Here is a 13,279-nt window from a genome sequence, read left to right as displayed (position 1 = left end):
CTGATCTCTCCGCTGGCATGGATATGGAATGGTAGCGTGATTTTGGTATCCCACCACAGTCGTGTAGACCACGTTTAGATGTCTGCAGAAGGATGGCCAACCGCCCAAACAGGTAACTGGTTATAGCCGTGTTGAGTTTCAGCTCAGCTGAGCAAAGAGAGAGACAGAGTGCCAGAGAGAGATCTGTAGGAGAGGCTATGAGGGAGAGAGATCAACAGGTATGGCTATGAGAGAGGTAGATTAACAGGTATGGCTTTGAGAGAGGGAGAGATCATCAACAGGTATAGACCTCTCTCCACAGGTAAAAGAGCTTAAGCTCTGCTTGACATAATAGTTGAACGCTCTCTCTCTCTCTCTGTCTCTCTGTCTCACCCACTCTCGTCAGGTGTGTCTGGTGATCTGCCATCTGTGGGTGTACCCACCGTCCTCTCTCTCTAGAAGTCGCTCAAGACAGACGACCATGATGCATACAAGACTCTGACTATGGTTTTTGGCAAGGCAACTCTTTTGGAGTCCAGGCCTAGCAATTGTCAATCGGCTGACAAGTGAACTCAGCGAACTATTTGAACTGTCCAATTGTTGTGCGGGAGGGGAAAAAGACTCAATCCCATTGAAAAAACCCCAAGCCAACGTCTGGCATTCATTGGTACGATTACGCCTACAGTTTCGGCTTCTTCTACTTCTTTGTTGCTTGGTTGGGGTCTCTTGAAAGATCACAAAAGTCATTTGGGATCAATGCAGAGGGAGTAAAGTACTTAAGGTTCAGGGCTACTTAGGAACATCACATTTTGAATTGGTTTATCTGGGATATACAAGCTTAAGGCAGTGCAGAACCCAACCCAAATCATAGATACAAATCTTTAAAATAAATTCAACAAGAAATACCACTTCCTATCGAACGAACCCACATAACGAAATCCCAGAGAATACCCAAGGTTTTTTTATCTGCAGAGCTGCTGCTCCCAAAATAATAATTCCGCTGATCAAACCGCCAGCCATCAAATGCCATCAATGCAAATATCAATCCAATGCCTCATCGAAGAGACGATGCGACGCGCCCAGAAACCGTCAGCACACATCAATGGCCAATCGCATTGGTTAACCAATATTCCATACGGAATGGATTCCATATTCCATCCGTCAAAAGAAATGTGTGTTCAAAGAACTCACAAAATCCGACTCACGTCAAAAGATACGAATATCAAATGTGCAAACAGTGGAGTGTCTGTTGGGTCTGTTTGTTACCTTTGTTACTGCTGGTTCCCCTTGTGGTGGTTGCATATATTAAAGTGCAACGAAAAAATCCGATTCAGAAATGAATGCGCTTTTCGGTGTTGCACAAACAGTGCCGCCGCCACTGTTGCATTGTCTCTGGTTTTGTGTGCTTTGTTTGTTTTTCCTTCTGTCCGGGCCTTATCGCAGCTGCTGCTGGATGCCACAGAATAATATACAAAATAAACACTAAAAAAAAGATAATAATAATATTGCAACTTCAGTTTATGCACTGCCATATCGTGAATGGAGCAATATTTAAGTTTGCAGCCAAAAAGAAACTACAGAAAAGGGCTATAACGAAGGCTAGGACACACCAAATGATGATTGAAGATCTATTTACGATTTGATTAAGGTTTAAGATACTTTGCTAGGCCAGAAAAAGATATTTGAGAGCATTCAAAGCATTCTCCATCTACAAATCTTTAGGAAAAGAAGAAACCAAAGCGAAGCACAGAGATAAACTTCAGTCTCAATACAACCCAAAAGAAATCAATTGTGATGCTGCAATCAAAGATACAATCTTAGAAAGAGACTCGAAGACAGTATGATTTACAGACAAACCTGATTTGTGCCAGTGAAGGGTTAGGACCCCTCCAGCACTGAAAACTCTTACAGCATCCAGCAAAATGTGACCAATTTTAAGGGGGGCATGGGCAGCATCCCCTTTGGCATCTCCCCACAAGCTAGCGACTTGCATCAATTTGCCACAGACATAAGCACCCACTTCCCCTCCAATTCCAACTCCAACTCGAACGGGCGGCGATGAAGGAAAACCTGATACTTGTGTGATTTGTTTTTAGTTATTCGCATGCAACTGGATATCGAGATACTCGAGGGGCAGCGAAAGTTGTTCAATAATTATAATTGGCTTTAATTAAGAGTATAATCTACATAGAAATTCGAAATTAGCGAAAATGCCAAATCAAAACTGAAAAATTCATTCCGACATTATATAAAAACGCTAAAAATGAAGATTTTCGGATGCCATTGCATGTGTTACATGAAAACAGAGGCCAAGTTTTCCCCATGCGGGGTAATGTCTTCATTCGCGTTACACATGAAAATTTTCGTGATGATAAAAGTTGAGAGTTGGCAAAATTAAGGCCATGGCAGCGAATGAAATCTCCCACAAAGCCTATCCCAATTTCGACTGTGTTTCAAAAGATGCCGAAACAAAGTTTCGGTGCGCGTTTTAAATTGGTTTAGTTTTCCTTATTTGTTCATTTAAAGCATTTAACCAATTTGCTTTGCTCTGCAGCTAAGTGTTGCGTCAATATTTAGGGGTTTCGTTTTCTTTTTTGGGTCTTGGGTATAACTTTTGTTGTTGATTATTGGATGATTAAAGTCAAATAAATCAATGGCAGGTGGGTCATAAATAAGTGAATTATAAAAGGTGTTTAAGACTCAAAGATTTATGTTTTTGAAAGTAGTTTGGGAGGCAATTATTAACTGGGTTTTGAGATGAGAGATATAGAAATGACAAAAGGAATTTTAAAGGCATTCTGTGGCAGATATTTCCAAGCATATAAATAAAATCGATAAAAATGTGCGCTTTAGGGATCATTTAATTCCTACCCTGGAATTTAAACTATCTACAGATCTTCGATTTTCTGAATACATCTCCAAAACTCTTTTAATTTTAATAACCCTGCCTTCGTGGATTATTGCCTCATCCACACAGCTGTTTGGGTACAAATTTCCACCCGTATCTTTCGCAATTTATACACTTTGAAATGGCTTAATTGAGCAAATACTCGCACAAATCAGATGGCCAACGATCGTTGGCCCAAACCCAAGAAAAAATGTGTAGCAGCTGCCATTGTTGTTGCTGCTGCTGTTTATTGTCAAAGCGGTTAAGCGACATGCCACCAAAAATGATTGACAATCACTTTACAAACCGTTTTCATTGCAGCCCCGAGACTTGGCGACTCGCCTCGATAAAAACCAGAGAGAGAGAGAGAGAGATCCCAAACACACATGCAACACGCTTCCCCATTGAGAGGCAGCGGCAGCACCAACAACATGTGGCAGACACTCGCCAACCAGTTGCATATGAAAGTAAAAGTAAAGCAAATGTAATATATACATATATAGATACTATACGAAAATGCATTTAATGCAAAGATGTAGAGGTGGAAAGAGAGATATACACACCATATAAAACAAACAAAAGACAAGTCTGGAGCCGGTGCGAAGACAAGCCACACAGCACAGCACAGCACACACCGGTTGTGAATGCAGACAAGACACCATATACCAGACACCAGACATATATCAGCCTCATATATATACATATATATATTTATATATACATAAACCCGCTAATGAAATGCGTTCAAAAAAGCCGCTGCGCCTGTTGGACCGATACTCAGATGCTGATAAACAAGCAAAAAGAAAACAGAAATTAAAAAAAAAACCCCAAAACTCAACTTCATTTTGAAGACATCATGATGTCATAGGCCAGGCCATTGGCTGCATAATCTTCTCTGAGAGATTAAAGTTTGACTCAAGCAGCATTTCTTTGAATAATCGGACGATATATAGGGGTATTCGGAATGACTCAAAAAGGCGTTTGGCCTGGGAATTCTGTGACATAAGAAATATTTCAAGGAATTCTTTTGAGAGATATTAAGCTTATATATTTTATATGATGTTTACTGCTTTTTACTTTCTTGATATTTTTCGATTTTTATTTCTTATTCAACTATCCTCATGGAATATCAATTACGGAAATACAAAACAAAACCAATAATTCATACTGTTTGGATTGAAATGGCAAGCCCGTCCCCGTCTTGGCCATGACCATGACTCTCGATGAGACTCTCTTCCCACGATTTTCAAAGTTAAATCAACAAAATTCATCAAATTGATGCATGTGTAACACGACATCAGGCTTCATAATAATAATTATTATAAATTATTTGCCTTTGGCAAAAATGTGTCTTGTGAAAGTTTTCACACAGGAAACGGGCCACAGATTTATGCAACAATTTATGGTTTATTAGTTGTGTTTTTTACCATGCAAAGTGGGATTTTTTGTGGGGGAGACCTGAGTCAAGGCTGCAGTTGACAACTTTGCCGACTGCATACAAATTTTGCGAAATTGTGATTCAGTTTGCGCCCCATGTGACGAACAACTCGTACAGTCGCTAATCGACCTTCACAAGGTAAACCGAAAACGTCACCGAAATATATTTGTGTTCCAGAGAAACCTAATTGACTTTTTATGAACCAATTGGCAGCAATCGACATTGTCTATTTAGCATTTACTTAGCGTAGAGAATTACGCGGAACATGACTCAGTGTTTCGGTATTTTTCCAAGGCATTCATTAATTTTGGGCAGCTTCGACTCATTTGTGTATGTAAAAGACATTGAATTTAACTCCTGAGTGTTTACAAAACGGCATGGCTATTTATGATATTATTAATAATTATTAAACTGTAGAGTGATGTGGGTTTCTGTTTCCCATTTCAAAGTCATCAAATCATGGGGTTATACAAATTAATAAACCATTTAGAATACCCCAAAAACAAGATATCGTATCGTGAATCGTGAAGAGCTATAAAAACAAATAAAAGAAACCTAAAGACAGTAAAAAGATCAGGTTGAAGACCCAGAAAGATTCAAAAGAAATAAATAAAAACGGTTTTCAAGATGACCTTCAACAAATCTGCTCATGCAAAAATATTTGAATCAAAAACAAATAAAATAGAAGGCAATAAAATTATTAGTCATTGAAATAAATTAATTGCTTAAAGTTTGGTAAATCCTGTTGCTTAAAGGAATCTTCTCGAGTCATAAAACGTAACCTCTAGATCCGGTTGCCCATTAATTTTGAACATCGAGAACTGGAACCCCCCATTCATGGGTTGGATTTCATCATTCATCTCCAGTCAGCTTCATTCAACAACTTTCAGAGCCTATAAAATTCAGTGCGTTTGTGCGATTTTTCATGCACGAGTAATCTTGGCCCCCAACTAAAGTCAAGTCATTCCTCATTTGTCCGTCTTTAATTATGACGATTGTTGCAGCCGTTTGGCAAACCGTTTTGATAAGCCTTTAATTTGATTATCAGCTTGGAGCCGCCATCTGGTTTGCATCGAAATTTATTAAGTGTAAAAGGTCGAAAGACAATAAAAACGACGAGGATCGTCTATTTTGGGCCATGGTCTTAATTAGGAGGCCAATGGCAAAGAACAAGCCAAGTCTTTTGTTTTTAGAACTGAACTTTAGCCGCCTCATGCAAAGTTGTTAATTGTGAAACCCATTGACATTTATAGGAGAGCAGAACTGGTTGCTTAGAGAGTAGCTGCAAATCATAATCTAATCGATGTGCCGGTGTCTGGGGACCCGACTTAGCCACGAGCCGGGCACAAGCACCCGGTTCGACAAGAATGCCAAACCACTCCGCTGAAGGTAGTCCACTTTTGAAGGAACGGCACGCAACCAGCAACCAGCGACTGAGTCAACGACAGCAGGCTATTGTTGCTTGAATTCTTGTTTTCGAAAAAGTGGGGATTATCGGTACACTCTATCAGGTTGTAACATATGAGAGAAAGAAGGGAAATAAGCCATAAATATTGGGAGTAGAATGAACTCTTTGTAAACCCATATTCCTCAATAACATATCATAGGGTGTCCAACACTCCCCTACATTCCTTGGATAGCTTTCTTTTTTGTGTGGCCTTTTCTTGATATTCTGTTATTAATTTATTAATAGTTTTTACCACCATTGTGTGAGCCCAGCAGCAGCAAAAAACTGGTCGCTGTCGTTACTCTATTGGCTGGTCATGGGTTTTTGTTTATCATGAAAATTCTAAATGACTTGCTCCAGCCATTTGCTAATTTTTAATGGCCACAAAACGTCTCAAAAGCTGGTACAGCCAGTTCCCAAAGACCTTGACTTTCTTTTCAGCAAAAGCAACAAAAATACTTATTATATGAAACATTTCTTCAACTCTGCCGGTATCCGACTCTGACTGCAGAGTACAATTAGCCAGGCATAAAAAAATGAGTCGTGGTCTGAAGTTTACGTTACAATGCGCATTTTGAAAGCAAAAATGTTTATCTGTTGGTAGAAAGTCAAAGTCAAAGTGTTGACAATGACTATTTGTTGACTCACTCGCAATTTCTTTGAGACACGGAGACACATTGGCGCAAAGGCGGAGATGCCTCAGATTTGTGAGGAGTTTGTATGCAAATTCTAAAGTTATTACAACCCCTGGTGGAGCATAAAATTGCGCACCTAAACGGATATCCATTTCAGTTTCAAACTTAACAAAAGACTCGGGCCGCATAAATTTGTGAACTCTTTGAGATTGGGGTTTTGGCTTTTGTTTAAGGCGGAACAATGGCAAATCAATTAAAGCTTGCCGCCTGGCCAGTCAACTTTTGTCTGTCTTCCGCCTGTAGATTTATTATTTATGGATAGAGCACTTCACTTTATGCCGGCTTACGCAGTCGCTGGTAACTAGTTTTCACCTCAGCCACCTAAAACGCACATTTCAAGGCAATAAAATCTGCGGTGCGGTTTGGCCTCAGTCTGCGTTTGCGTTTGCTTTTGCATTTTGCGTCTGGTAGTGCACTCCTGGGCGCGTGTCTGCACAAACTGCATTACCATTTCGTCGTTTTGTTTGTTTTGTTGCCTCGAATCTCTGCGTCTCTGCGGCAAATGTTGACCGTGCATGTCATTCGAGTTTAGTTTTGAAAGTTGTTTGCTTCCTGCAATCCACGTCGCGGCAATTTTACCATTTTAATTAAAAACACATCACCTCCAGAGACGCTGCAATCCTTATGCAAAGTGCAATTTTTATGCTCATCTCATCGGTTGGAAAAATTGGAAAGAAAAATCTCTTACAGCGAATAATGTCTTTCTATCGAAGGAAAGGCTGTTGGGAAAACTGAAAGTGAAATGCATTGAGTGACAGAGGAAAGGCTGTCTGTCCAGCATAACGAAATCAATCAATAGTAGCCCACTAAAGGATGTGCCACTTCAGGCATGCTTAACCCACTTTCGTACGTCCTAACGAGCGAATTCAGTGCGCATTTGCACTTGAATAGCAATAAAAGCAGCTGTCAAGGGTAGTCGGATGGAGAAGGGAAACATAAAACCATTTAATTTCCAACAATAGCAAGTGTCCCACTAATTCAAATTGAATTTACGCGCCAAATTTGGCTATCGATGCATCGATTTCTGTTCATCGATAGCTATCGATTAGCGCGCCACCTGGCGCCTTTTTGTCGCAACTACATGTACAGCGCCACCCAGCGCCATACAAATTTCATTAACGAATTATCGGGGAAGTGGCAGTCGATAACTTCAAGCTGAAGTCGATAAAAGGTAAAAAATCAGCTGATTTTGTCCGATAACAAAGGTATTTTTTGGTATTTGCATCGATTTCAATTTTATACGCCGACGGTATATTTTGAAAGTGAGGCGGTATGTTTCGGTATATTTCTGAGGGTCGGACGGTATATTTTATCGATAAATCCGTGGTCAGACTGGCGGGTCATTGTAAAATTTTGACCAAAAAACTTATTTCGCTAAAACCTCTTTTTACGCAAAATGCAAAAAAAGCAAGTATTAAGAATACACCAGTTAAATAGAAAATTGATTCATCAATCGTATAAAACTATGTGGGCATGGCTAAATGTTCTATATAGCTAGTAATATTCGACGGAATATCAAAAACGAGGAATATGTAAAATATAACTTGAATTCATCAGTATATTTTTGAAATGAGACCGTATATTTTGGTATTTATTTGAATCGGGTAGAATCGGTAATAACCGGTTGACAGCAATGAGTCTCATTCCATACACATGTTGCGGCAACATTTACTTGAGAACCGTATTTTAGTCAAAATAAAATACATTAAGGTAATTAAAAGAAGCAATCTTGTAGAAAATGCATTTATCTATGGGATAAAGCTAAGTGGGCATCTATATAGCTTGAAATATTCGATTTTGCAATAACCGGTTCACAACAAATGAGTCCCATTCCATACACAAACATGTTGCTAATTCCATGCACACATACCCTGGGGAAATGGATGATATAGAATTGCGGAAATATATGTTATCCTATGCTCTAATTAATGCAAAAAACTAGATAGTCTCTATTTTAAACGATATTTTGCAATTAGTGGTCTTCTTACAGAGACAAAGAATCGCTACAGGGATCAGGATTTGTATACAAACACCTAATCAAATGCATGAATAGACCAAAAAAATGCAATCTAAGACAAGGTCTTTACTAATTACGTTTGAAAGCAGGTTGGAAAACAGTATCTTTATATAATATTCACGAAATAGGGTATACAAATGAACACACTCTAGTTGACAAGAAATGAGTCTGCAAATACCAGCAACATTGACGTCACAACCTGCGACTATTGAACATTTTTGTTGAAGCCGTGTTTTTGTAAAAACAAAAACATGCAAGATTTTAAAAGTAATTAATCCTGATTAAAATTGATTCAGCAATCATATTAAATTATCTGGGCAAAACTGAAAGATCTATATAGCTGGGAATATTTGACGGAGGAAAGAATAACCAAGAATTAGTCGTCATAACCGGTTGACAACAATGATTACCGGCAACATTAATTGTCATACCCTAGCGAAATGGATGCTATAGAATTGTGAATATGTTTGTCATCCAAGGCTCAGTAGGTATCAGGATCGAGATAAATATACACAAGATACTAATAATGTACTTGAATATGTCTAAAGAATATCAATTTGAGAAAAAGTCTTTATAAATCACGTTTCATCTTCATATAAAATTAACGAAATAGGGTATACAAATGCCTATACACGCATCATGTCTTCAAATACCAGCAACAATGCGACTGTTTTTTTGTTGAACTATTTTGTTTAAACCTTTTTTTACAATAAATACAATAAAAGCAAGGATTAAAAACTATACAATCTTGTAGAAAATTTATTCATCAATGGGATAAAATTATGTGGGCAGAGCTAAAGGTTTTAGTTAGTCAGCATTATTCAATGGAATATCAAAATTGAGCAATATGAACGAATTTCCTTTTTCGTTTGTCTTGATTAACCTATTTCGCTACTTGTTTTTTGTTTGACTTATTTCGCTTACCTCTTTTTACGCAAAATGCAATAAAAGCAAGTATTAAGAATACACCAGTTAAATAGAAAATTGATTCATCAATCGTATGTATAAAATTATGTGGACATGGCTAAATGTGTAAATGGCCTAGAAGATTCTTCCATTGTAAATAAAAACATCGATTCACATTCAAACAGTTTTTTGTTTGTTTCTTTGCAATTTAAAGATGGCCAGCACCTCTCGTGCCGGCATGGCTAGCAACTCCCGTAGGGGCAGGAATGCAACTCAATCTTCTCAGTCGCAGCAGCCCAAACAACTCACGGAAATTGACGACAAAGTGCGCATTATTTTGAAATACATTCTGGATCACTCGGCGGCAAAGATACCAATGAAGGAGAAGGACTTAGTTCCACTAGTTGGGACTAAGACCGAGCTTCACTGCCGCCTTCCGTTGGTGGCCAAACAGTTAGCGAAGCGCTATGGCATTCGACTGCACCAATTGAATGACGCCACCAAGATGTACATTTGCATGGCCGAGGCGCCCATGGCCTCCATTCACGAATTGACGTCCGAGCAGCGTCCCCAGCTAACGCTGCTTTACATTGTACTGATGTACATATTTCTGCGCCAAATGCGTGTCGAGGATACAAAGCTGTATGCAATGTTGGCCATGCTGGGCATCCGCGTGGACGAGGATCACGCCTACTTTGGCAGCAATTTGCGGAAACAAATCGAGGATACCTTCGTCAAGCAGCAGTATGTAAAGCGAGAGCGCTCACAGCCGGATAGTGCATACGAGGAGGTCAAAACCTACTTCATTTGGGGCTTGCGCGCCAAGGAGGAGTTCACCTCAGAGCAGATTGTTGGATTCTCTTCACAAATACTCAAGCAACACCCCACAAACTTCTCCGAATTGCTGGAGATTGCCAAGTCGTATGATAATAACAATTGAAATTTGTATGTACATTAAACTGAAATTTGTTTTTTAATACTTTGCATAGTCGGTGTCCATTATGAGTTTGCCATCTTTATCCTTGAGACGCACGCGCCCATTGGAATAGCGCGTTTCTTGAGAGCCATCCGGATAGACCAGCTTGACTGTGCCATCGGGATACTCGCGTCGCTTATTCAGCTTTGTGTGTATCTCCTTCTGGCCATTGGGCAGATTTAGAACCTTATCACCATTTCGGAGCTGCACGAGACGCGTGCCATCCGCATAGCGCCACTCCTCCTGCACCTCGGCATCACTGGGATCCACCATTTTGATGGTATTATTGGGAAAACGTATCTCAATCGTGCCATCTTTGTGACGATGCTCCGTCTGGCCATTGGGAAACTCCAGTATTTCCAGGCCATCCAAATAGGTTGTGTGCCATGTGTTTGTCTCCGCATAGTAATACTTGACGGTGCCCTCCCTGATGTCAGACTCCTTTATGTCCTTGTTGAAGTACAACATTCGCACGGTCATGGCATCGGCGCTGATCTTCTTGAGGTTGCCATTGGGATACCAAATGTCCTTGCTGCCATCTGCATTTACAATCTCACGCTTGAAGTCTGCAGCCGCTGCGGGTTCGACTGTGGATTTTGCTTCAGCTGCTGCTTGAGTTTCTGCTTGCGGCTCTTCCTCATCTTCCTCATCACTAGCGCTGCTGCTGGGATAGCTTTCGTCCACAACCTCTGGCTTCTTCTTAGGTGTTCGATTTCGATTTGGCTGTCCATAGCCACTGCTTTGACCCCGTGTGGGCACATTGCCACTGCTCTGACGGCGGCTCATGGACTCGCGCTGCTTGGCTGTCCCTTTAGAAGGAGGTCCATCCAAGGACTTGGTGCGCCGTCCATTCTCATCGATAGGCTGAGCTGAATCCGTGGGAGGCAGCTAAAAGAAAACGAATTAGTTCATAAATCTGACTTTGATTTTTATAGTTTAAATACATACCACCTTTGGCGCCAGTCTAGCAATATTTCGGTTGATTTCCTGCAGCATTTTGGAGTTGTTCTCGCGCGAGACCTTGATCAGCTCCTGCTCCAGACGCTTGTTCTCCTTGCCCAGCAGCTCAATCTCATCGCGAAAAAGGCGTTGCTCCTTCTCCCCGGCCCGCAGCTGGGCTCTCAGGCGTGCCTGCGCCGAGATATGGGTCTGCTCCTTCTGCTTGAGCTGCAGCTCCAGCGACTCTACCTCCTGCTTGAGGGCTGCGATTTCCTTCTTCTCTTTGCTGTTGACATTGCTCTTTTGTAGACGCATCTGCTGATCAAACTTTCGCCGTTCCTCTTCGATCTTCATGCGCTCGTCATGCAGGTAGATCTCCGCTTGGATTTTCTCATCGTGGACACGATCCATGGCCTCCAAGTGGTCTTGAGCGCACTTGGCCTTTTCCAGTTCATGCTGTTGCTTGAGACGTATTAGTTCCATATTTTGTTTTTTGAATTTGGCTATCTCCGTTTCTAATTCCTCGAGACGAGTGCGCACAAGATTCGCCTTCTCTTGTAGTTCTTTCGTGAAGGGCTCGTCTGCGGATTTACTTTGAGTCGTGGACTTATTCTTCTGTTCCAATGCCTGGAACAGAGCGGACTTGAACTGCTCGAAGAGTTGGACATTGGAGCCATCGCCAAGAGTTGTGTCATGCGTGTCATTGGAGTCGGAGAAGCGTACTCGCACTTGATTTTTCCCAACTTGCAGGGGCGTCATTGTAAGATCACTCGTCTGATCCTCCTCCACCTCGTCGTCGTCGTCGTCATCGTCGTCATCATCGTCATCGTTTATTTCCGTGATCTGGGCCACCTCTGGCTGCAAATGCATTTGCCTCACCTGCTGCGTGACCACAATCTGATCCGTATCGTCCGCCGTCTGACGGCGCTGCTCCTTGCGCGCCATGAACGTCCGTATGCAACTGGAGTTCATGTCAAAGTTGCCCTCTAGTGCCTTTTGCTCCAACAGCTCGAATATGCTTACATTGCTGTCATCATCGACTCGCAGCTGGGCGGTGCGTCGTTGGATGAGGGGCACTGGCTTGATGCTTTGTGTATTCAAGACTTTGGCCCAACACACGCCAGTCAGGGGACTAGCCTCAGAGGAGTGCTCATCGTCGGCAGCATGCTCTCTGCTTCTCTGCTCCGCGAAACGTACTCTGGGCGACACGCTGGTTGTGCTAGAGGATGCGTAGGAAGACTTGAGGTCTGGCGTGGAATTGCAGGCAGTTTTAGAGCTGATGAGAAGCTTTTGGAAACGCTGCTCATTGGGGTCTGGCGGATGGGATAGAAGAGCAGGAGCAGGAGCCTGTGTAGGTGGCTGTGCAGTGGTAACTTTTTTCGCCTCCTGACGCGTCTTCAGAATACCTTTCTTCTGTGTGGGCGTGCGGAACTGTGGATGCGCATTTGCGAATTTATAACGAGGCAAATTCTCCAAGCGGAGCTGATCAGGATTGATCTTAAAGCGTTGCTTCAAACCCTCGCCACGACGCAGAAAAGGACGCTTGGGCTTTGCAGGTTGCTGACTGTCGCCCATGGCGTCGCCGCCCACTTCCTCCTGATATTCTGTGTGTCGGGGCATTTGTATGGACACATGCTCCTCCTGCTGACCTTCATCCTCTACATCGGACTCTTCCAAAATACTACTCTCCGCGCTGTCCACTTCCTTGTCAACTATTCCCAACAATTGGTACATGTTTCGCTGTTCCATGCCCAACATAACGCGCTGGTTGTTTTGACGCTGCTCCAGCAGGCGTTTCTGCTCGTCCTGCCAACGATTCAGCGCCTCCAAGCGCTTCGTTATATCCTCTTGGCTAATGGCAAGGGCTATGGAATTCTCTCCATCGCTCTGCATAATTGTTTCACATTAAATTTGCTTGTTTTGTTTTTGTTTAGACGCTGTACGCGTATTGGAATTCAAAATTGTGGAAAACAGTGCTGCAAAACGTCGCTGAAG

At 41.8% G+C, this 13,279-nt stretch overlaps 2 protein-coding genes across 5 annotated transcripts; one reads left to right on the top strand and one right to left on the bottom strand.

Annotated features, from left to right (window-relative positions):
* The first annotated feature begins 7,861 nt into the window (after positions 1-7,861).
* LOC108155743 lies at positions 7,862-10,353 on the top strand. 4 transcript variants are annotated; one of them, XM_017286761.2, is made up of 2 exons: positions 7,862-7,901; positions 9,584-10,353. In XM_017286761.2, exon 2 carries the CDS (start codon positions 9,584-9,586, stop codon positions 10,307-10,309), a length of 726 nt encoding a protein of 241 aa, XP_017142250.1. In that variant the 5' UTR covers positions 7,862-7,901; the 3' UTR covers positions 10,310-10,353. The 4 variants fall into 4 exon arrangements, with proteins under 4 accessions (XP_017142250.1, XP_033244323.1, XP_017142252.1 ...); XM_033388432.1 differs by lacking the exon at positions 7,862-7,901 and adding an exon at positions 9,396-9,413; XM_017286763.2 differs by lacking the exon at positions 7,862-7,901 and adding an exon at positions 9,458-9,461.
* Positions 10,312-13,270, bottom strand: LOC108155741 (centromere protein J). Its single transcript, XM_017286759.2, has 2 exons — positions 11,294-13,270; positions 10,312-11,233 (listed from the first exon to the last, which is right to left on the bottom strand). Exons 1-2 carry the CDS (start codon positions 13,175-13,177, stop codon positions 10,343-10,345), a joined length of 2,775 nt encoding a protein of 924 aa, XP_017142248.1. The 5' UTR covers positions 13,178-13,270; the 3' UTR covers positions 10,312-10,342.
* Positions 13,271-13,279: the final 9 nt, after the last annotated feature.

Source organism: Drosophila miranda, chromosome 2 (genome assembly GCF_003369915.1).
Source record: "Drosophila miranda strain MSH22 chromosome 2, D.miranda_PacBio2.1, whole genome shotgun sequence".
NCBI lineage: Eukaryota > Metazoa > Arthropoda > Insecta > Diptera > Drosophilidae > Drosophila > Drosophila miranda.
This window is presented reverse-complemented; position numbering and strand designations above follow the sequence as displayed.

What these genes read in the sequence shown, in the direction of transcription:
- LOC108155743 (XM_017286761.2), top strand. Translation starts at nt 9,584, where the DNA reads ATGGCCAGCACCTCTCGTGCCGGCATGGCTAGCAACTCCCGTAGGGGC.
- LOC108155741 (XM_017286759.2), bottom strand. Translation starts at nt 13,177, where the DNA reads ATGCAGAGCGATGGAGAGAATTCCATAGCCCTTGCCATTAGCCAAGAG. An exon ending in CTAGACTGGCGCCAAAGGTG is followed by an intron (nt 11,234 to 11,293) that starts GTATGTATTTAA and finishes GTTTTCTTTTAG; the next exon opens with CTGCCTCCCACGGATTCAGC.